The sequence below is a fragment of the Nymphalis io genome, chromosome 13 (genome assembly GCF_905147045.1).
Source record: "Nymphalis io chromosome 13, ilAglIoxx1.1, whole genome shotgun sequence".
Classification (NCBI taxonomy): Eukaryota; Metazoa; Arthropoda; class Insecta; order Lepidoptera; family Nymphalidae; genus Nymphalis; species Nymphalis io.
Genome location: NC_065900.1, coordinates 12,417,100 through 12,442,434, shown reverse-complemented (window position 1 = coordinate 12,442,434; position 25,335 = coordinate 12,417,100). Strand labels below are relative to the sequence as shown.

Genomic DNA, 25,335 nt, shown 5'->3' with positions numbered 1-25,335 from the left:
TTTTCCTCATCAAAATAAATTATACATTTTTTTTTAATTTATTATGTCGATTAATATTATCTTTTATACTTTCCGATTCGGATCAGTATTTTATATATAGTACTACGATATATATATATATATATATATATATATATATATATATATATATATATCTTTGCTATTTATGATATTAACAACATATATATCTCATTGTTTAAAAACAAAGGTACGAAGTCGGGATGGACAGTTAGATTATAACTATAAGGCAGTAGTAAAAGTACGCTTTTCAATATGCCGATCTGAGCACCGAGGCACTGATGCTGAGAGTACTGTAGCCGTATGTAGCTCTGATCAAAGGAAATGATTGAATACAATATTTGGACGTCGAGTGCCGTCTAATTAACCTTAATTAGGCAGACGGCTAAATAACCGGTAATTTATTCTCGTTCAAGCGCATGCGCAACGGAGATTGCATTCACGAGTGCGCAGGAGCAATTGTTATATAACATTATTTTAAATATGTAGATAACGTATGTATGATATTATTTTAACCAATAAATATTTTTAACTATTAAAAATGTTGACTGCCGAGACGGTCTAGTGTTTAGAGTACGTGAATCTTAACTGAAGGTGTAAAGGTGCCAAATCTAGGCGAGTCTCGAATGAAATTTTAACACGTGCTTATCCGCCAAGTTACATTAGAGTTTTTTCGTAAAATCGGGGAAAACAAACATATATATTTAAGTTGTCACCCGTGCCCCCCGTCCTACTCTTCTCGCCTTCGTATGGCGACTGATGCAACCATACATCATATCATCTCAGGGACCAAACCAAATTTTATCATAGTCAACTGAACGTAACGTGTAAAAGCACTGAATAAATTAATATGACTAGTGAAAATAGTATTCACGACAGTTAGAAAAAAAAATACATATAATATTTATTAATTACGCTAATGTTATAGACGACGATCGACGATGTTTAATATAATAAGATTATTGTACTATAATAGTAGCGTAATAGCGAAGTTAAAACATCTATGTCGGAAAGAAATGTAAGAGGCAAAATAAAATAGACTCGGACAAGTCTGTAAATAAATAATATTTATATTAGTATAAGATCCAAGAAATAAGAAATACAAAAAGAAAATAATGGCGCCTTACAAAAATAACAGCCTAAATTATATATTAAATACCCTCTGTGATAACATCCTGTAATTTGAATTGAACAAAATAAAGCGAAAGGCTGACGGCGATTCTGTAGAATTTTCCGACGGAACAATTTCAGACGAACATCACTAAATCGTGAAAGAATATACAATCGTTCGTCGAATGAACACGATACTTTTCCTCTTGGTAATGATTTATTATTGATATAACATAAACATATTTTATTATTCTTTTATTACATAATATATCGAGATACACATTTATATAAGATAGGCGAAATGGCAAATAGACGCCCTGATAAACCATCTGGTAATCACCACCGCCTATAGATATTACCGCTGCAAGATTTATTAAACAGTATTTACAACGGCAATGCGCAACCTTGGGAACAAAGACGTTATGTCACTTGTGCCTGTAGTTACGCTGGCACACACGACCTTCAAACCGGAACACAACAATACTAAGTATAAGTAAGGCAGTAAAATACTAAAGCTTAGATTAGGGTTAAAGTGTTATAGAGTTCGAATAAATAAATATCCTCCAAGTGTTGGATTAATGCCGAAAAAAAAACCTAAATCTGGACGCCATAGTCGCGGACGAAGCCGAGTCGTAAGCGACTATTATATAGCCCTTTCATTTTCCATTCCGCCGTTATATTTTACATGCCTACGTACATAGGAACATGATACAGTTAATATATAATATGATATATGAGTGTTATTCCGTTTCCCGCTGATGTGAACACATAATAAATTATCGTCGAGGGATGAGTTACAAGTTCTAAGGCTTTTGGTACGACCACATTAATAATATAGCTATGCCTGCCTTGGGGCAATACAGTTCAGAACAAACTTATAATAGTAATTAAGGATTCGTTTCTGCGTAAATGTGTTTGTAGGTAACGATCAACAGAATCCCAGAGACCGTTCAATTATTATTAATAGAAAAAAAAAAAACAGTTTTCATCAAACTAATAGCATAAATTATGATAACACACTATGTAAGAGAAATAATCGCATCCAAGCATTTAAAAAAACCGTTGTTTTATTTTCGGATTCTCTTCAGTCCTGAGGTATATTGTTCCAAACCCTTGGGCTTAATATTGACAGTCAATAAGCAAGCGTAATGCTTCTATATTGAATGAAAATTTAGACTAAAGACTTTGACTTTTGCCGCCAGAAGTTTCCATCGTCCACTACGATACTACGTTATAACATAAATTTAATATAACATAATATTTTTTCGTTAACGCCACCATGATACTTCGCGTTTATAATGTACAAAATGGACACAAAATTTCGTCGTGCCAATGAATTTCATGTGAAAAAGACATCCTTACTAATATTATAAAGGCAAAAGTCTGTTTGTTTGCTTGTTCCGATAACATGTCTTAATCACTCAAACGATCATCATGAAATTTTGCATACACCTTATCACTAGTACAGAAAAGATTAACTTACAACGCCGGAGTTAACTAACAACAACGGAGAAGGGCCATCACATGCGGGCGAAGCCGTGAGAGGAACCTAGTTTATTTAGAAGTCAAGTTACTCAAAACTATATTCCATCAAATATACAGTAAATGAGGTCTTATTTATATTTTTCAATATGATTTCTTTGTTAAGCGACAAACGGCCGTTAATTTTCAATTTGCCACGTCTACTTTATACAAAATTATGTTGTCGTGTTAGCAAATGAATCAACGTTATCACGGCGTCCCGGCGTCACGGCGCATGCTGTTAGCTGTACCAGAGGATGATGGATAATGAAAGTATACGTTGATATATAGCCTCCTTTGTACGTGCATGTATAAATAATGAAAAACGCGTCCAGCATTTCAATGAGGCCTCGCCCTACGTCGGCTCTCGACGGAGTCACCGACGTATATAGAATGCTACATAGTTATTAAATTACAAAATCAAGAGAATATCAGAAGTCGTTTCAGGTTAAGGTTTCCTTGTACTCTATTTACGGTGAAATATTGGCATTCAACGTCTACGGAATCACGGAAAGAAACAGATGTTTTTAAGATGACACTGCCTTTACCTCAGGTGTACTCAACAAAGGTTTTGTATTGCAAGAATGTGAAATAAATAAGGTATCGAGTTTGTTCGTTGTAACTTGTTGGTGTCGTATTATCGTTCCAGTATTTCATTCAAACTGTTTGTAGTTTATATATTTTCCATTGTTTTACAATTAGACAAGTTGAAAGTTGAAATCAGAAACTGTTTTGTATAAACGGAGCAAATTTTTTTGTTTCTGTCCTTCAGGTTTCTTTGATCTTAACTTTTTATAGTTGATATACACGTATAAGATATTAAGATAATTTATTTGGTTACTTAATTAAATGTAATTATATCGAGAACCGGCAAGGACCTCAGTAGCTCTTTTTCTCAAATTTTAATATGTAGTATATTTATTAAATTTATTGCATATCCTGCTTGACGCGCTTTTTAAATGTTCTAAATTCACGCTTTTTATCATCATATATATTCTTTTATCGAATAATAAAGTCTGTTTTTTTTATTTAAATTTATTAATAGGTCAAGTTAAAAATATCAGCGCAATCTAATTATAGAAACGAATATCATGACCCAAGTATTGGCACATTTATTGGGTTTGAGAAATATTTTGAAAACTTATAAATTAGCATTTAAGATATGTTCTATTCAAATTATAATAGTCTGGGAGTCAAGATTAAGCAATATTTTTATAAAACGATTGTTCTGCAAGTAAGCTATTAGGAATATGAAGCAGTGTTATAGTATCGATGCCAGTTTAGTTTTATTTTGAAAGCTAGATAATAAAGTGCATTTTTGGTGATACAGTAACAGCCTGTGAATGTCCCACAGCTGGTCTAAGGCCACCTCTCCCTTTTTGAAGAAGGTTTTGGAACTTATTCCATTCCATTATTTATTTTTGTGATAATTCTATTGCAATGGAGTTAACAACATCACAACAATTGATTTCAACCCAGTGACGGTGTAAACTCTCGGACAAATAACTACTTCTTTTTAATTAAAAATATCTCGATTATATTCTAAAATTAAATAATCTATTAAAATAAATAATTTATCAAATAGTCCACAACACCTAAAACATTATTAAGGAATAAAAAATCTATTTTTTTATTATTTATTTTTTGTTCCAAAAACTCCAAAAGTTTCGAGAATCTCCATTTCTTTTTCTGGTTATTGATTTGTACCGTAATTTGTCATAACATTACATTTTGTGTCAATTTTTATTTATTTAAGATTGTCTACCCTTTTTACTATGTGAAATTTGTTAAATTGCTCTTTAAGTGAACTGTATGTTCTTTGAGTAATAATAAAGATCTTTTAACTAAAATGTCTATATTAAAGAAACGCTACACGTTTACAAAAATATAACCTGCAATGATGTTTGGGGTTCCCCGGTTGTATCGGTACTGTGTACTTAAAATTAAACCACCGAGTATGTACCGCTGGTCAGATAATTGGTTTCTCTCTTTATAAATTTACCAAAAACTTATTTAGTACTTTCAAAAAAACATTGTTATAGAGCGATACATCTGACGCCATATATTGGCATAATGTATTTCGATCTTGAACAAATGATAAAAATAATAATACTAGGTAGTACTACCTATATAAGAAAAACCTTAAAGTAGAGTAACAAAATGGCTGACAATGTGACAACAAGTAGATATATATATAAAAGTTTAAACTTGCGATGAAATGCGTTCTTGCTATCATTCAACGCCGTCACGGTTTCCACAGTAGCTATATTTTACCGCCAAACAGCAAATCTAGGTAAGGTGAGCGAGTCAGTGTCACTACAGGCATGGGAAACATCTTAGTTCCCAGGTTGGTGATGGCGATTGGCGATGTTTGAAGTGATTAATATTACTTACAACGCCAATGTTTATGTGTGGTAGCTAATGTCAACTATAGGCAGAATATATTTTTCTTGAGTGTTTTTGTTACAACAGTCTAATATATTATTTGTTTATATGATCATCACGGTGGAAAATGGGAATATTAAAATCGTAATATCGAAATATAAAACTCACATGAAAACTTGAGATTTACAGGGTATCCAAGGATTTGACCTCCGTGATCCCAAACTGCACACTGGTACACTCCTTCCGTGCCTCCGCCGCTTTTGCGGCTCACTTCCAACGTACCGTTAAAAGCAACCCTGAAAGAAAACAAACCTTTTATACATAGTATTTATATAACGTGTGCCAAGTTTAAAAACATTTTAAAAATATGTTATTGACCGTAAAAGATGCAAAAAATTTCAATACTTTTGAAAAAAGCAGTCAGGATTAAATCCTATTTATTTTTAAATTATACACGATAAAAGCGTATCTTTTAAAAATAGTACCCGGGCAAGCTTAGCTCGGCTCTTTTTTTTTCCAGCCTTTTGCCGTCCTCTGCTGGACGAAAGCCTCCCCCATAGAACGCCAACCATCCCGATCTTGGGCAGTCCGCATCTATCCCGAACCTGCCACCTTTTTTAAATCGTTGGCCCATCTTGTCACAGGGCGTCCTACACTACGTTTGCCTAAGCGTGGTCTCCACTCCAACACGTGTCGGCTCCATCGGCCATCAATGCGCCTGGAGACATGACCAGCCCACTTCCACTTCAGCGAGCTAATTCTAAGCGCGATGTCGGTGACTTTAGTTCTCTGGCGAATGTCCTCATTTCGGATTCTATCTGCCAGAGAAACCCCAAGCATCGCGCGTTCCATTGCTCGCTGAGCGACCCTAAATTGGTGAACCAGTCCTACGGTAAGTGTCCACGTTTCGGCACCGTAAGTCATTACAGGTAGGACGCATTGATTGATAACCCTGGTCTTAAGCGACTGTGGGATCGACGATTCAAAAATATGACGTAACCTCCCGAATGCCGCCCAGCCCAAACGTATTCTTCTTTTAGCCTCCTTCTCAAAGTTGTGCCGGCCAAGTTGTATAGTTTGGCCCAGGTAGATATATTCCTGCACAACTTCAAGTGGAGAGCCATTTACGACCACTGGTCTCGGGGATACATGACGGTTTGCCATAATTTTGGTCTTTTCAATGTTCATCCCGAGACCTACTTGTCTTGAAGAATCGCTCAGGCTGTTTAGCATCTCTTCCAAATCCTGCAGAGTCTCCGCCATGATGACAATGTCGTCGGCAAATCGCAGATGTGTAATGTGTTGGCCATTTATATTAATGCCGCGTCCGTTCCAATCGAGCGTCTTGAAGACGTCCTCCAATGCATTGGTAAAGAGTTTCGGTGATATTACATCTCCCTGTCTTACGCCGCGATGCAATTGGATTGGTCTTGTGCTCTGATCTTGTACTTGGACGGTCATGGTTGCGGCTTCGTACAAACACTTTACCACCCGGATATACCGACAGTCAATTAGGCATCTCTGCATGGATTCCAGAACAGCCCAGGTCTCGATGGTATCGAAGGCTTTTTCGTAGTCCACAAGCTCGGCTCTAATTAGGTTTTATTTGTGATAAATTTCTTTTTTTTTACTAAACACACTTATATAGATAAATATCTAGAGCTAAATATGTAAAAGTAGGTATTATACAAGAATTTAATTTAATTAAAAAAAAGTCTTCAAAACTATTTATATTTTTATTACTTCAAAGCAAGAGCTTTAAAGATCCATCAACAAAAATTTTGACACTTATTTAATATTTATAAACAGTTAGTTATTTTTGAAGTCGGTATTTGTTTTTTTTTTTTAATTTTGTTTTTTTTTTAATTTTTGTTTCAGGTGTATTTTTTAAGTTTATTAATTTTTATATATAATATGGGTAACTTAACGCGCTGCTCAAATGAGACCGCCGTTTGGCAGAAAGTCGTTTTTTCTTTCTTCTTTAAGAATAGGTTTATTAATGTATAATAATTATCATGACGGCTCCTTATTACAAAAACAAACAATCTTCTTTGTTTTTGGTTAATGTTTCTGTGACGACAATTAAAAGAACAGAGATTGAAAGTCCTCATCAAAAACTTTTGCTGAAGGGAACCAACAACCAAAATATTATGTGTGTATATTTTTGTTTTTGTTAATTTTCTCAAAAAGCTCCGAATCAGTTACGATAAAATTTATATGGGACCACCTCTCAAATATGACCTACTAAACAAAAAAATAATGATCAATATCAATTCATAATTGGCGGAATTGTCGTGTAACAAACATACAAAAACATTCAGTCGAATTGAGAACCTCCTCCTTTTTTTGAAGTAGGTTAAAAAACATTTAAATATAATATATATGAAGTTGTTGTTCGCTCGCCAGAATCCTTCCAGCATAATACTTAAGGATCTTCAGTTGTGGTTTATATTAAATAATTATTTAAAATAATTTAGTGTACACCACAAACAGAAAAATGAGTACGATTTAAAATACAAACGTGTTGTACAACGGACGAATTTATGGCTAATTAGCCTTCTCTTCCAAACAACCCAATCTGAAAGAGATTTTTAAAACATAATTTGGGTCATAAGCTACTTACATTTGCTGTTTGCCAGTGGAATAATTGGGTGGTTACCACCCACACCAGGCCTGTACAAAGCCCTACCACCGGCGAATCAATCACTGTCTCTGACGCAATAAAGACGGGCATTAATCGTGGCCAATAAATATGAAGACTCAAATGTTTGTAACGAGCTAAAGGTCCAGAGACGAAATAACGTTCGTCTCATCGTATTTGGCTGTTCTAAGTCGATAAAGGATATACTGGACTTTAACAATTATCCAATAACGGTACCGTTTATTCGTTTCGTTTGAACCTTAGGTGGTATTATTTCACTAGTATTTGGTACAAGCGCTGTAAACATACGTATAGCAATTAAGACTATAATATCGCTTATATATAATGTCGCTTAATATATTATATAGGTAAGGTGCAATTTAAAATAATAAAACATACCGTTTAGGGTTGATCTGGTCATCGCCCTTCCTCCATATGAAGGGCTTTGCCCTTGATCGGTCTTCGTCGATCAACGGCGGCGGTCGGCGAGGCTGCACTCGACTCCAATCCACGACCGCGCACGGCAGCGACGCGGCGCGGGGACTCTGCGACCATGTTACTTGAACATCTGGAGGGACAGAACCATAATATTAGACAGATAAAATGCAATAGTAATTAATAAAAAATGCCTTTATTAAAGTAGACTCTTATGAGTATTTGTGAAATATCATGCAAAAGGACCAAATTAAATGCAAAGCTACCACCGGTTCGGAATGTCGATTGTACCGACCCGAACCCAATTGAGATGTCATTGAAATCGTAGAAGCGTGTCCAATGAAACATACAACTATGACGTCATGAGTAATTTATTTCGTACAGTGCATACCATAATTATCCAACTAAGTAATCGTAAAATATACTTACCCTTTACAACGATGGTTACAGATTTGCATTGAAAATATGCGACAGTCAGATCTTACATAACCCCATGAGATGCGCAAGGAGTTTGTACAAATATATTTTGTACATATTGATTATTGTATATAAAATACTTAGAAACTCGTACGTACCTATTTCTCAGCACCATACTCGATCGAGGACAACTCAATTATGTTATATTAAAAGACTAGCGACTCCACGCGGTTTTGCCCGGACTAAACGTTACTGCTCCACCCTTATGGATCGCAAGCGCTGTTATATATAGTTTAAATAAATGATTAATCGAATTCCCGCGCGGCGTCTGTCTATTAGTCTGACAAACTCAAAAACTACCGAACTTTTTAATAAGTTATAGTTAAGTATAGTACACCAATGAACGGATTGATCCACTCGAAAGGTTTATGTGTGTGGTTTATATATAAATCATTAAATTTTATGAAAATTGGCTGAAATATGACGTTAAATGTTAGATGTAAGAAAAGATATATTTTGTTACGTTTTCTGTTGACCCTTATAATACCCGTGCGAAGCCAAGACGGGTAGCTAGTACAGTCTGTAATCTTTTAAATTAAACTCATCATTTATTTGTATATAATTTATTAATATCACTTGCTTGTTTTGAAACAATAACCTACCATCACGTAAAAGTTACATATCGCTTTGTTAGTTTACTCGCGTATTCGAAAAACTTACCTTTTAATACATAAGAGAAACCATATCGTTATTTTGACATCATTCGGTTGTGGCAACAGCACCTTGCGGCCTTATTTGTAAATATTACTTAGCGAGTTTAATTAAACTATATTGCGTTACTTCGAATGGGAAATCAATAATGACAGAAATAAAGAAATCAGTGTTGAGCTAAACAGCCTCGGGACGTGATGGTAGTATGCGCAAGCGATTCCGTGTCGTCCCCCAAAAAGGCGGTGTGGGTAGCGCCGGCGAGTTCCACATACCCCACGTCGTGTGGGGGAAAGCGTAAATGCGTTTTTCCAGCGGAAAAAAACAGCCGCTAAGCAATGTTTAATACAAACGCCGTCGATTTCTATTTTCATATCATCTCGATTCTAATTAATGTAATATTTAGCCTTTTGATGGAAGCAGTGATCGAGGTGAAAAGTAATCTGTACGCTTGAAACTTCGTGTTTTCTTCAGCTCCAGTGAGCAAGTCCGCCCAGCACGACTATATTATAATTAATTAAATTGCTTTTTGTAAATATTTACACTCCGATATTCCGGGAAATTTATACATAAATACGTTTAATAGGAAAATAAAATAGATCACTTTATAGAGAACGTGGAAAGGTCAAGGACCTCGGAGTAGATCGTGTGCGTAATTTGTATTTCAATTTCATCTTAATCGAAAACGTGATAAACAAGTAATACAGGAGGAATCGAGATATGTTTATTCGTCAACCCGCAGAGGGGCGGCTAATTGACATTTTATCCTCCTCAAAAAGGGGGGCGAGTAGAGTACGTTTTATACAAATGAAGGCTAAATAGTAGACTAAAAGATACGAACGATATGAAATATAATAGTATGGTACGGTTTACTAGACCGATTGTAGTGAAACTTTCTTATTTTTTTAATAATATTGACAGTACCTAATTCTTTTCTTAAATATTTTCATATGTGTATATGTTTTGAAATAATGTTTTAAATATAAAGAGCAAATTACGCTCGACGTAAAATTAACTGCCAGCCAGTCATTTTCATTCCTTTACATTTTATTGGAAATATATTCGATTATTATAATAAATAAATAATAATTAATTAATTAAAAATTATAATGTCTTAATGTCTTGATAAAATGTCCTATAAGGATATATATTTACATTAACATTTAATTTGAAAAATTAAACCTTTAAGAAGAAACTTTTATAAGTAATTTATTAATAGGGCAACTTAACGAACAATGCCTATTGTTTTGATTAAAGCACAATTAACACTTTAAACGTACTAAATAAGTTTTAAAATGAAGCTTAACTAACTACAAGTCCATAATAAATAAATAAAAATAGTTATCCATATAGCGCGCCAATAATTCAACTCGTAACGAAAAGCGTCGTACAATGCAGGGGGCGCTAGGAGCAATTACTGCGCAGGTCAAGGCTACGCCACCTGTCCCACTCTAACGCACCTTAAAAATTTCACCTCTCTATCTACGCGCGTAGCCCACGTGATTACAACGTCCGTTCTGCGAGTACGTTGCACAGTGTGTCATTGTGTTAAATCGCTCGTCATATTGGTCAATGCTAACATGAGATGTCATCGATAGTTGGAAAACGGGCGAGTGTTCACGCACACGTTGAATTTTACGACATATTTTGTTTGCTTCTTACATTATAGCATGGCGCGTGTGTTGTGTTGGGGGCAATGCGGAAGGATGTTATTGTAATACGAATTTAAGGGACAAATATTCCGCAGGTTTCATAAATACGTGCTATCCTTTATAATATTATATATACAAAAGTATAAAGATTGTTTGGTCGAACGAGTAAATATTCAGTTCTCTATTTATTAAGAAAAGTTTTTTATTATACTACCTATACAAAAATACGCTACGAACCTAAACCCCACGGGGATGATGCAATAACGTTTAACGCGGCTAACGATGAAGCCGCGCTGAACAAATAATTGCCGTTTCACATAATTATTAAAGAAATAATAAATATAACTAAGCAAGCAATCTGTCTGTGGATCCATCAACCTAAAATGCAGCGTGCTGAACTAAACTTCAAATATACTCAACAAAAGCCTCCTTCCTGCCTTAGCCCAATGCGGGTTATTACTTCATCTAAAATATCTACGTGTTTTTTGTGAATATTTAATGTTACGTACATTAAATATTATTAAGAAGGTATGTATTCTATAGTCTATTACAAGCTCAACGCGCTGTCATTCGTCGAGACCTTGTATAATCTATTATATTCAACTATGGATTCGCGAAAATATTGCGTTTCTTATGACCTCGTAGCAGTATATTAATCCATAAGCGAGCATATAATATCGCAGAAATATTAGCAAATCGCATGAAATTTGTTTATATTTATTCCTTCTTTGATTGGAATAGGGTATTTAGAAAATAAAGATCCTATATAAAATACATATTCCACCTCTTTGCGTTCATTAATATTTATCCTGAGTGCAGCCACACCTCGGCTTTTACCTGTAATATAAGATACACAAACATAAAGTCATACTTATTTATGTTAGTACGTCATGTATATTAATTTCAACAAGAGGTTACTTTCGGTTTGTATTTGTATCTAAGCGTTTTGTTATTATTTATTGTTATTTTAATATATAGATGTATATAATTCAGATAAGTTCCGCAATAAATCTTTATGGTCGCCGAATGGTACCGGAAGAGTAGAACAGAGTCATCCCTTTTTTCTTACATGAAAAATCTTTTGAAGATACCCGAGTCTTGGTTGGAACTGAGTTATGTGGGATTCTTGCCTAGTCAGGTCGGTCTAGTGCCTATCTTAATAACAAATATATAAATATTTTGCCCAACGCCCGTATAACGACGAATAGAATTAACCAGCTAATGCATACGCCAACTCGCTTCAAAGATGACCAAGATGAAAAATATTTTTCGCCAGTAAGGTAGCACACTGCGTGAACACCAAATTAATGGGATTTTTTTATTGCTGTTAAAACGCGTTACGCGTTTCCCCCACGGGAACAGTGGGGGGGTATGTGGGCCTCACCGGTGTCCAAGGCGCCACCAGCGGTACCCTTTCCGTCTTAACGAGGAGCGCCACAGGATCGCTTTCGCATATTTACGGTCTCTAAACCATAATTTTGTTGAATCACATTACTTATAAAGCTGTGGATTTGGAATTGAAAAGATTAAGAAAAGCTTAAGCCTGTAACCCATGGATATTCCGGTCACTTACCGATGTGCGAGTCGCAGGTTCGTTCCTAGCCTTGGACACACTCCTAACGCAAGCTTATCGCTTAATTGGAGGGGAAATGTGTTTATTAGTAACTCGTTAAAAACAGTCACTGTTTGATTTGTTTTAATATATCACTATATAGAATCGAATAACTTTTTACATCAAAACTAAGCCTTACCTTTCGAATAATAAAGTTGATAATTTTTAAACATACTTCCAAAATTATTTTCAAATATTTTGCAAATAAATCTAATTATTGTCAAGTAAGAAACAACAAATCTTTTTCTCCTGCAATCACACTAATACAAAACCTACATAGCTATATGTGACAAAAAACTCAACACAACTAAATAATCAAATAAATTGTGATACGAATTGAGGGATTAAAAACGATTTAAGTATTCGCCGTCCCGACTTTTGGGGTTGATGTTGAGGGGTAAAAAATAGCTTTGGGGCGAGAACTGAGTACTTGCATAGGGAAGAAAATGTTTATCTATACATAATATATTAGGGACGAGGGTTACTTTAAATTTTGACTAAATTAAAGAATTTCAATGTAAACATTTTTACGACATAATTATATCCATACCAATATTTTTAAATGCGAAAGGAACTCTGTATGTCTGTTATGCTTTTACGGCCAAAACACTAGTTAAAGCATATGCCTGTATATTGAGCAATATTTAGATACAAGTATAATGTATATTTTATTATTTATATATTGTTTGTATATTACAGAGAAAAACATAAATTATATGTCTTACATAAGCCACGATAACAGATTGCCACCAAATGACTTTTATATTATCTGGGATCAATATATAAAAATTCAATTCAATTTGGTTTTTTTATAAGAGCAATTGATTTATTCACGTTACGAATTCATAATAATTCAAAAGAAACATTTCTCCATATATTTAATTCATAATTGACCACAAAATAATACATTTTAGAAAATTTTTAAAGAAGTAACATAACAATTGAATAAATTAAGCTGATTCATATTATATTATTTACTAGTATTATAAGTTTCAATTGTAATGTTATTAGAAAATTATGCAATTTTATTTAAAAACTTGACATTAGATGGTAAAGGATTACCGCCGGCACGTGTCTGTATCGAATTTTCCCTCCCTACCGACAGTATAGCTGTATATATATATATGGCTGTATGTAGTTGTATTTTCGTTTGGCTTTGAAAGAGCTTCCACGTAACATAAAATACATTTTTGTCTTATAAATTTATTTTAGGATCGACATGAGCTGCTTGTTGGCTAGTGGTCACCTGCACTCATATTAAAAAGGCGTGACCGTCGATGCGACGTCCAGGTCTTAGATTAGGTCCCTTGTGCGTGTACACACACTCATAACAATATTATTGACGGTAGAATAACTGACCACTACTTTGGTACTGCTCCAGATTCATTTGTGGTAGGGCTTTTTGCAAGTTCGTCTGGGTAGGTACCACCCACTCATCAGATATTCTATCGCAAAAAAGCAGTACTTGGTATTGTTGTGTTCCGGTTAGAAGGCCGAGTGAGCCAGTGTAATTACAGGCACAAGGGACATAACATCTTAGTCCCCAAGGTTGGCGGCGCATTGGCGATGTATGTGATAGTTAACATTTCTTACAATGCCAATGTCTATGGGCGTTGGTGACCACTTACAATCGAATGGCACATTCGCTTACCTATACTATAAAAAAAAGATAATGTACGAAGCCGAATAACCAGTAAATAATAAGCGACTCATTATAATAGTATATTAACAATTATGAATATATTTTTCTAATAACGTATATGTTTATCTGATGAGTGGGTGGCTGTGTGCTAAATGTGCCTGAATGAAGCCCGTAAAGGCTTCGTGTTAATTAGTAAGAGAATATTTAAGACATGCTAACTTTAATCCTAAATTACTAACCCTTAATGAATTAATTTATTAAAGAAAACGTTCTTCATATATAGACATATTCAAAGGATAAATAACAATTGAAATTAGCTTATCAATAGGTATAGGTAATCTCGTTTTAATTATCCGTGAAAGCGTAACAGATAGAGTTACTTTCGTATTCATGATTTAGATAACTAAGTCCACTCGAATTAATAATATTCGCAAATCATAAAACCCATTCACTTGACAAAGCGTAAATATTACATTACCGATCTTCTTGGTTTGTTGGCTGTAGGACACGGTGAGGGTTTCGAATATCCTGGAAGGATAAAAAGTATCCTCGATTTGAGACTTTTGTTATTTGTTAATTTATTATTCATCGATGTACAAGAAAAAGATCGAGTTTCATTTATGAACAGGCGTTTTTTTAAAGCGCGTCATCGTTGGTTACATCCAGGATTTCAGCGATCATTTAAAAAAAGAACCTTTTTTGTAACATTCATACATAAGGCGAACATGGAAAAACTTTATTTAAGTGATCATTTTATTAGCCTTATTCCATTATATTGTTATAATAAAGTAATACAAAAGGACTCCATTCCTCTTGTGGTTTGGACTTTGGAGCTTATTCTGCGACGAACGAAACATGCAAGTTCCCTTAAAATTATTTAGTTAAGCGCCGCGTACGAGACTAATGTTTTTGTGAGAGATAATGTCATTTTGGTAAAGAACATAGATAATGCCAGTGCATTGTCATATATGCGACCAAATTATAAGGGTCTTACAATCTCACTCATCCTTCAAACAATTTAAACTGGCGACATTCCAGATACATACGCAAGTTTAATAACAATACTGAACGTAGCTATTTGTACTTAGAATAACTGTATAGCATAGTATAGTTGTACTTGGTCAGATAACTATCTCTATTCCTGCATTGACCCATTCCACTAATTAGCTACTGGTCAGACATAGCAGTCTCCCTCTGCGATGATATCTGTGGCAAGAATGCTTCCTCAACCGCAACTGCTGTCTATATATTATTTGGGCTAACGATAATCTTGTCCAACTGTCTCTTTGATCTTTCAATGAAATTATGTTTATTTATTTATATATAAACTTATTAGATTTGTTAGTATGATCCGTGTTGGGGGGTCCTACGTAAAGGACATCTGTAGCCCTGATAGAAAGTATACAAGATTTCATAATGATCGGTTGACGTGACGACGTGAAAGCATTACAAACAAAAACTTACTTCCGCATTTTTAATATCTGTATAGAAAACTAGCAAATATTAACTTTTCAACAAGCAATTGTTTTATTTAGCTATGAAAACAAATAAATTAGGGAGCCTGTGATCATTAGTTAATATTTAGGTATTGCCATTTAATCAAAAATATTAATACCAGTCTGTATGTACCAAATTAAAAAGTTATATATCAAATTCAACACTTAATAAAAAATTACTGGTGGTAAGGCTTTGTGCAAGCTCGTCTGGGTAGGTACCACCCACTCATCAGATATTCTATCGCAGAACAGCAGTACTTGATATTGTTGTGTTCCGGTTTGAAGGGTGAGTGAGCCAGTGTAATTACAGGCACAAGGGACATACAATCTTAGTTCCCAAGGTTGGTGGCGCATTGGCTATAAGCGATGGTTGACATTTCTTACAATGCAAATGTCTAAGGGCATTTGGTGACCACTTACCATCAGGTGGCCCATATGCTCGTCCACCTTCCTATTCTATAAAAAAAAAAAAACTTAAGGATATTCTGATATATCTATCTATAATTCAAAACAAGTTAAAAAAAATATGTTGTAATATGTAACTCTACACCTATTGATATATTGAGTGCAATACGATTAAAATCGTAACTTAGAATACGTGCAATCTAAACTGGCCAAACAGGATATAGACTCTCCGTAGGGACCGAATATTAAATAATATGTAATAACTACTAGAATAGGAATTCACATCTTTACCTTAAATTATTACCTCAAATCTCGCTTTTATTCCTAAATAAATCTTTAGCAACTCCTAATTTATATAGTAGAGATGACCTAGTGGTAAAAACGCGTGAATCTTAACCGATGACCGTGAGTTCAAACCCGGGCAAGCACCACTGAATTTTCATGTGCTTAATTTGTTACTATAATTCATCTCGTGCATGACGGTGAAGGATAATATCGTGAGGAAACCTGCATGTATCTAATTTCACTGAAATCCTGCCACATGTGTATTCCACCAACACGCATTGGAGCAGCGTGGTGGAATAAGCTGCAAACCTTCTCCTCAAAAGGGAGATGAGGCCTTAGCCCAGCATTGGGACATTCACAGGCTGTTAGTCTAACTCCTAATTTCTGACCGGCCAACTTAGATCGCGGGTGTTATACAAAATTTAACATCTATAACTTTAGTGTGGTACAAAAGAGCAAAACCACGTAGCTATGTACTTAAACTCATCCACATTAGTACCCAACAAACTATCGCACGCGAAAGTCGAAACGTAAATAATTAACGCGATTTCCCCTGACGCATATCACCCTTATATGCGTCTTACAAAAGGTAAAAACATACGCGCGGAACAGTCGCCAGCTACGAAATGCCGAAAAGTGAATATATAAGGCGCGTAATGCTCTCTTTAATTACGTTTAGAGTTACAGTTATAAATCAAGTCAATTCCGTGATAAAAGCTAGAATGCCATGCCTATATCTGTAGAGCTATTCTCAAAGAACTAACTCGAAACACCGTAGAATACCATCGTGAAATGTTAGAGTGTGATATGCGGCATTGTAGTTTATATAATAATTGTAACATTTACATAATCGACTTTTTTTAAATTCTATTCGATTTTCCTTAGTTGATTGTAGTAACATTTATTTTGATTTTCCAAAGTCGGGTGCCAGATTCACACAGCTCCATACTAAGTGAGATAATAAACACATCGCATGTATGTGTACGCCCTTAGCTTTATAAAAAAGGATAACCAAGGACGCGCCGCCATTTTGTTAAAACTTGAATTTTCCTCGCGGTCTTTTTTTATTGTACAATAATAAAGCTTTTGAACTTCCTGAATAAACGGACACTGGCGGATTCACGTAGATTCGAAAAACTTTTATTATATCAACTTAATCGCCCACCTTCATTCTTTATGCAGTACATAGAACATTCTATATAGTTTTTGAGTTCAAATAACCTTTCATATATTAAAACTATTTATACACCTGACACTAGACTACATTTAATAAAATTAAAATATAACTTATTTTAATATAAATAAAAGGTATTATTGCATTTTATTATTATAATAGGTAGACCGGCGAGCAAATAGGCCACCTGATGGTAAGTGGTGACCAATGTCCATATACATTGGCATTGTAAGAAATGTTAACCATCGCTTACATCACCAATGCGCCATCAACCTTGGGAACTAAGATGTTATGTCCCTTATACCTGTAATAACACTGGCTCACTCACCCTTCAAACCGGAACACAACAATACCAAGTACTGCTGTTTTGAGGTAGAATATCTGATGAGTGGGTGGTACCCAGGCGAGCTTGGACAAAGCCCTACCACCAGTAAAAAGTAAAAACCATTATAACTGATATACAATATTGGTTTATCTATACTGAATACTAATATTATCGCGAAAGTAATTCAGTCTGTTCGTCTATTACGCTGTCACGTTTTCAATCTCACTTTTGAATTTATAATATAAGTTAAGATCTATAAGAAAGTAATTCTAAATTTAAACAAAAAAAAACGTTTAACAAAGTCAATTCTGAATACAATGGAGAAGAAATTAATATCGCAAAAATATCACAAATCACTCGCGCGATATCTTAGTACGAGGAAGAGTCGTACAAAACAAAATGTTTATCAGATACGAGAGTTGGTCAGTCCCCAAGATGGGCGTGCCTACAAGAACAATTTATTTGAACCTACAACAGCTGTCAGTACGGACAACTGAACAACCGACACAGGGTATTTGTCCAAACTAATATTAGACAATTTTTCCCGAACTCAACGAAATAACTTCATATTCTATTTTCCACTTCTGCGCAATATTTCACACGAACGCGATTTTCGCCTTTGTTATTGCTTTTTTATATGTAAATATATAGTCGATAAATAATGCGATATACAATCTTATATGTGAAATATTATTATGATACGAATATATAACTGGTCGTAGTTTTGGTGTAACTATTGTATACTTTATTCAAGTATTCACTTTCCAGGATTCAGTTAAACTAGTTTTCACCCTCGTGTAAGGGGTAGGGGGATTATGTAGGTGTTAGATGTAACAAAATAGCCTATGTCCGTCCTTATAGACAAACAGATCTCCTTTCCCATGAACATTAGTATTGATGAAAAGCTATAACCGCTTAATAATTTAAGTATCGATATGTTAATACAATCATTTATTCTATCACTAAACACCACTTTACATGGTTGTGTTCTAGTTTCATGGATGATTGTGCCAGTTTAATTAGTCATAAAGGATATAACACCAAATACCAAGCATGGTGAAACATTGACAGTTTTAGGAATATATTTCTAAGACCCCATTTTACCACCTCAGCTTTTTATTAGTAATAAAAAAAAAATCTTAAGATGAAATGTAACATTTTATCTTAAGATAAACGAATGTGCGAATTAATCATAAACAAAAGTGACTTACAAACCTAAAACAATACAATATCTTTGTAAATTAACGTTTACAAGGTTGAGAGTCAGGCTGAAGCTTGCTCAACTGGATAAGTTTTTCACACTTTCATATATGCCGATAACTTCTTCGTTTAATGTGAAAAGTTAACAATATTAGATTTTCGAGGTTCTCTAACATTTGCGAATCTTTTGACACTGTTTCAAAACTTTACCCCGTTTCCCCCATCTGTACGTATTCAAGAATACTTAAGAAGTAAATTTAATAAATAGAACTTGTATACAATATGATGATTTAATATTATTTTACCGTTATAAAATTAGTATTTGTGTTCAAGTTTTATATTAATTTACTAATGTTATGATTATTAAACGGAATTAAGAATAATTTTAGCAAATAAATAATATAATTATTGAAACATAAATAAAAACCCAGAGAGGCCTTTAGCCCAACAGTGGGACATTCACAGACTGTTACGGTTACGGTACGGTAAATAAAAACGAGACGATCGTGTTGATGCTGTCGGTACATTGACAGTGGCAATATTGAATTTTCTAGAATCAAGATAAATATTTTTTACGAGAATATAGTACTTAAAATACATTTCTATAATTATATTTGAGATTGGCGAGCAAGAAAATTGTAATATAAAAATAAATAAACCATATGTAATATAAAGCTATCGTCTATAGAATATAAATTCCACAAAGAGAAACGATCAAGAAAATTAGCCGGGCCGGGCGTGGTTGGTAGATACTTGCCTTTTACTCCGAAGGTCGTGGGTTCGATTTCCACCCAGGACAGACATTTGTGTGCATGAACATGTCTGTTTATCCTGAGCCTGGGCGTAATTATCTATATAAGTATGTATTTACAAAAGAAAAGTAGTATATCAGTTGTCTGGTTTCCATAGCACAAGCTCCGCTTAGTTTGGGATGAGATGGCGGCGTGTTTCAATCAATTAAATTAGAAAGCAATGATAATTAAAAGTACTTTAATGGAACGATAAATATGACTTATATATTCAAAAATCTTACGTGCATTATATATTAGATTATTTGCTATTAGCAAATCATTGTATTGGAAACGCATTTTGTTTAAATCAGCTATCAATTAGTTTAAGAAACCGGTCATTACTCTTTTAGCCCGACAAACAAGAGTGTCATAAAGCGCATTTTATTTAAAATTCAATGCATTGCATGTCATCAACTCTATCGTGACCTGAGAAGAGCACAGATAATGCATAAAATACATTAAATGTTTCACTAATGCAAATTTTAATTGCAGAGATAGTTGCAAAAATCTCTCAGCAACTAAGTGCTCTTAGACATGAACCTTTTAAAACGACAATTTAGTTGAAAGACCGAAAATGTTGATTATAGAAATATAATATAGAGTGCTATTTATTCTTATATGCGCTTTGCGTATGCATTAAAGTCAAAGTATGTGGAAAGTATCGGTTCGAGTTTAAATATTGTAAAGTTGAATGATATTGTAAAATGAATGATGATATTCGTGTTTCGTTTATCGTAAATATAGGAAAATAGTTGTAGGTTGTTGAAGACTAGGAGATCGAGTCACTGTCTCTTATATCTGACAGCTGTCACTGAAGACCATCGTCGAGGTGCATGAATATGGAGCTAAGTGATAAATTACTTCACTAGCTTTTACATTGCTTTGCAAAGTTAAATTTGACATTTTTTATTTAAAAAAAATCCAGCTGTTGTATATATTTGTATTCTTATTTCTTTATTTAAATTATTATAAAATAATTTAAATCAACAGTTCAACAAATAAACGAATTTAATTTAATGAATGAAAAAATGAATTAATTATGTTTCACAATATGATGATGAGTTGATTAATAAATAATTGTTACAAGAATGTACTTAACAAAGAAACCATCTACCATCAGTTAGCTTGTTATTAAGTATTACTTTAATTTATAACACAAATTAATATTTTTGTCGCTCCTCATAAAATGTTAACGAAAACGCTTTGAATTCGATTTCGTACATTTATCCTGTTTGTTATATATATACGACATAGAGCGTTATGCTTTAATCGATTTTAAAATTAGAATATAAGAATGACCTCACCGTAAATGCAATGGCGGACTGTCACGTTGCAATATCTGCAAACCAATTGTCAAACAAAGTTGCAATGGGGATTTAAAGTAAAAGTTATATTGTTTTACAATTGGTCAATTACTTCACAGTCATTATAATTAATATCATAATTGAGATTAAGACTGTCAGTTGAATTGTATGGATTATTTTTTAAATTCTTATTTGATTTATAACTTCTACTTACTAACATGAAGGAGCACAATCAAATGCTTCTACAAGCCGCGATGAAAAACAAGTCACGTGGATCTTAATGAAACGTATATGTTAGGATTCTTAATCACCAATCACCTAGAATAGAAAGGCGTGGTGAGTGAATTTCTAAATCCTTGTCCTCATTAAGATGGTCTACGTACATCAGACATTCACTAATCAGCACGAATAAGCAATAAATAAACCATACAAAAATGTTGTTTTTTTTTAAGAATACTATCTATATCCCTTTTTAAGTAATTACCGATATTCCTATTTACCTTACAACTTGTGTTAGGAGTGGACACGACAATAGCCCAAGCGGTCAGAATAAAACTTGAAACTTTTATAACAATGGTTGGTCCATTGCGCTATTGACGCTTCAAAATTATTAAAACTTTGTACATTTCAATTATGACTTTTTTATTTTCAAATATAAATAACACAGTATGTCTAATATTTTAAATATAAAACATATTTATATATAGTTAACAGTTTATAGTATGTTATGCAACTAAAAATAATTAAAAAAACATTCTAAGACGATTATGATTATTATTAATGACATTGTAAAGCTGCACTCGGTGTTGTTGTCTAACTAATGAAGTTATTTTAATACTTTTATTGGCTACCTTATGTACAATTTTGTAGCATACTTTACGTGTGTATATTAACACATTACGTTTAAACGCACACATGGAAACAAATGCACACTCTTCTGATCTCTGCACCGTCCACTTATTGATGTAGGTCAATTCGGTGTCCCGTTCTATCTCATACGATCAATCGGTCATCTCGCTCGCACTGGGAGCGGGCGTAGGAATTCACTGAGCCTCTACTTGGTAGCGGGCACTTGCATTCATTTCCTTTCTAACTTGTCTTATACTCGAATATCTACTATTACTACGGCATAGTTAAACGCTGAACTGTCATTATGTAGTATTAGCAGTAGTACTGATAAGCGTTTGTTTGTTTCTGTCCCTTTTAATATACAACTAAAAAATATCCAAAATCTCATAAACAAATTATATGGAATTACTTTGCTAGTAAAATAGCAGACGTTTTCTTTGTAATACCTTTTTATTTGAAACAAATTGAATTTTTTTAAGCCAATTTGCATAAAGCTTACTCCAGAAGTTGCTGCGCGTTTGAGAAGTTTTGGTATATAATATTACTTATATATTGACGTGACAATCGTCAATTTCATGTGCATTTAAAAATATACATTCGAAATCGATTAGCATTTTATCTTACCCGAATTCAGACATAAAAAGTTGTGTTAATTCTAAGTTGCATTTTATTTTCATAAAAATTATTAGCAAGCCCCTCCATACTTTAAACCCTGCCAGCAAATATCGGTTGGATAAAATACCGCTACCAAAGATTTTTTAAATATAATTATTAATGTTAACCATGTCTTTGTTATTATTATTTTATTTCAAATAGATGGGGAATACTGGCAAATGGGCCACCTGGTCCGCACCGCCCATAGACTGCAAAAATATTTTCTATCTACTACGTCGTCAATGTTATTAGCGTCACTGATAACATTATGTTAAATTTTGGTGATATAAGTAGGTGGTACATACCCAGACGGGCTTGCACAAAGCCCTATGTCATTATGTATGTACTTATAAAAAAGACAAGGAAGATTTTGATAACACTCCTAAATAAAAATTGATATTAAACGTTATTTTCCATGTATTATCACAACAAAGCCCATCGCAGATAGATATAACAGTTCGTATTATAATATGATTAAAAATCATACAACCGAATAAGGCTCGTGCTTTTAACATCTCATGGGTACAAGGCGATGACGCCATCAGTTAGTGCAACGATCGACGGGTTTAGCACTAATAAACTACGTGTAACGTGCATTTGACTTATGACTTATTTCCAAATTAATAAATAAATATTATTCATATAATGTCATCAATATAAAAGTGAAATAAGTTGAAAAATATTTCTTCTACTACAACATCTAAAACGTAATTATATGTATAAAGTTATCTACGTGAGAGAATTAAGAAAAACGCTTATATACAATTCTAGTAATAAACATAATATTAAGCCATATCTATATATTTTAACCAGCTGTATATAATTATCTGCGTGCTCGATGGTGAAGGGAAACAACACATGAATCCATCGACCCATGGGACTATTATATATTAGTAACGGAATAAATTTTACTAAATTCTTATATTTATATTTCAAGTATTTGATGTCCTCTTGCCTAACTTCGGCCACGGCGTTCAATCTCAGGAAAAACTAGGCATCTGCGCCGGACATATTTTAGTGCGCAAATGTGTGCAAAAGGTAGAGTGCAGCTTTTTCCCTCATTATCATAATCCGATGGGAAGGCAATCCGGTAATACCGAAAAAAGTTCAAGCTCAGGAACAAAGGCTTTACGTGCTCTACGAGGCACGGGAGTGTACACACTCCAGACTCCTGATCGCTATTGATAATTTTTCGAAAGAAAAACCAAAGATTTTTTATCGGCCTGACCTGGGGCTTGATCCCAGGAACTCGGGATCTGCCACTGGTGTAGTGGCAAACAAGGCAATAAAATATATATGTGAAAAGTAAAAAGTAGCTCAGATATACAGATACACTGAAAATCATTTTAGGTGTAACAGTAATAGCCTGTTAATGTCCCACTGCTGGGCTAAGGCCTCCTCTCCCTTTTTTGAGGAGAAGGTTTGGAGCTTATTCCACCACGCTGCTCCAATGCGGGTTGGTAGAATACACATGTGGCAGAATTTTAATGAAATCAGACACATGCAGGTTTCCTCACGATGTTTTCCTTCACCGTCAAGCACGAGATGAATTTATGTGTGTGCGTAACGAAAAATAATTCTTTTAACGCTGCCACTATAGTATGCTATATTATAGATACATCCGTAAAATGCACATTAAACAAGAGAATAAACTATTTACATTATACAATAACTCATAAGTATGTCATTCCTGACACATACTCGTGCATTTTATCTCAGAACAGTGAACATATAGACAAATAAATTGAGGATATGCGATCCACGGTGACGCAATCGTAAGCGCAGTGACGTCACGCTTTCGTTGTGGTGATCAACTCGCTGGCCTCGGGAAGCGAAATTTATCATCCTTTATTGAACTTTCTATGTGGGTTTGATTGTGTGATATAATTTTACATCGCGTTTATATACTGTCGCTATTTATATGTTAACTTTTATAAAACCGCGTGTAATTCGAACGTTGAAATATTTTTCGATTCATTTAGAAACCTTACATTTCGGGATAAAAATTGTTCAATTTACGAGTTTGATTCAAAGGTAAAAGCAGACAAGTAACTCGAAGTGACTTTATTTATAGATGGCACATTAACAATTATTTTTTGGTCTTATGTCTGAGGTATTTCTTTTTCTCGTTCATTTTTAAACGATCTTTAACAAACATTATAACATCACCTGTACATTTTTAAACGATTTTTATTATAGACAATAATTATATTTATGAAAATAGGCATAAATGTTAATAAGTTGACATAACGTCAATATGATACATAATATAACCGGGTCGTTTGATTAAAGGAAACATACATAAAATATTTTGTATTATCTTTCGACTCTTCCACAACTAGTTTCAGATATTATATTTTAAATTATTTTCTAACAATATCAAACGTTATTGTGACGTCATAGCTAAGCGTATTTTTTTAACTTATAAACATTATGACATCTACAATAGTCAGTACAATAACTGAATATAAACAAGGCGTTGAAAAAAAAAAGTTATGTAAACTTTATTTAATGTGAAGATTAATTTAAGAAAATTATCACCGATTTGTAGATGATGCTGTGTAGAAGTAACAGGCAAGCAGCTCAGTAGAATATGTAAGGAAGTGAAATAAATACAATATTAATAAAAATAACATTGCAAATTAAGAGAACTATTTAAACTATGAAGCAATTATAAAAAAAGAGATTAATGGCAGTATGACGTCAGTAAA

General features: G+C 33.9%; 1 protein-coding gene across 1 annotated transcript in view; it reads right to left on the bottom strand.

Annotated features, from left to right (window-relative positions):
- Positions 1-25,335, bottom strand: part of LOC126772996 (protogenin B-like) — a 108,528-nt gene that overhangs the window by 29,783 nt on the left and 53,410 nt on the right. Inside the window, exons 2-3 of the mRNA XM_050493602.1 lie at positions 8,075-8,243; positions 5,203-5,330 (exon numbers count right to left, since the gene is read on the bottom strand). Of these exons, the coding sequence (XP_050349559.1) occupies positions 5,203-5,330; positions 8,075-8,243 (297 nt within the window). The remainder of the gene's footprint in view (positions 1-5,202; positions 5,331-8,074; positions 8,244-25,335) is intronic.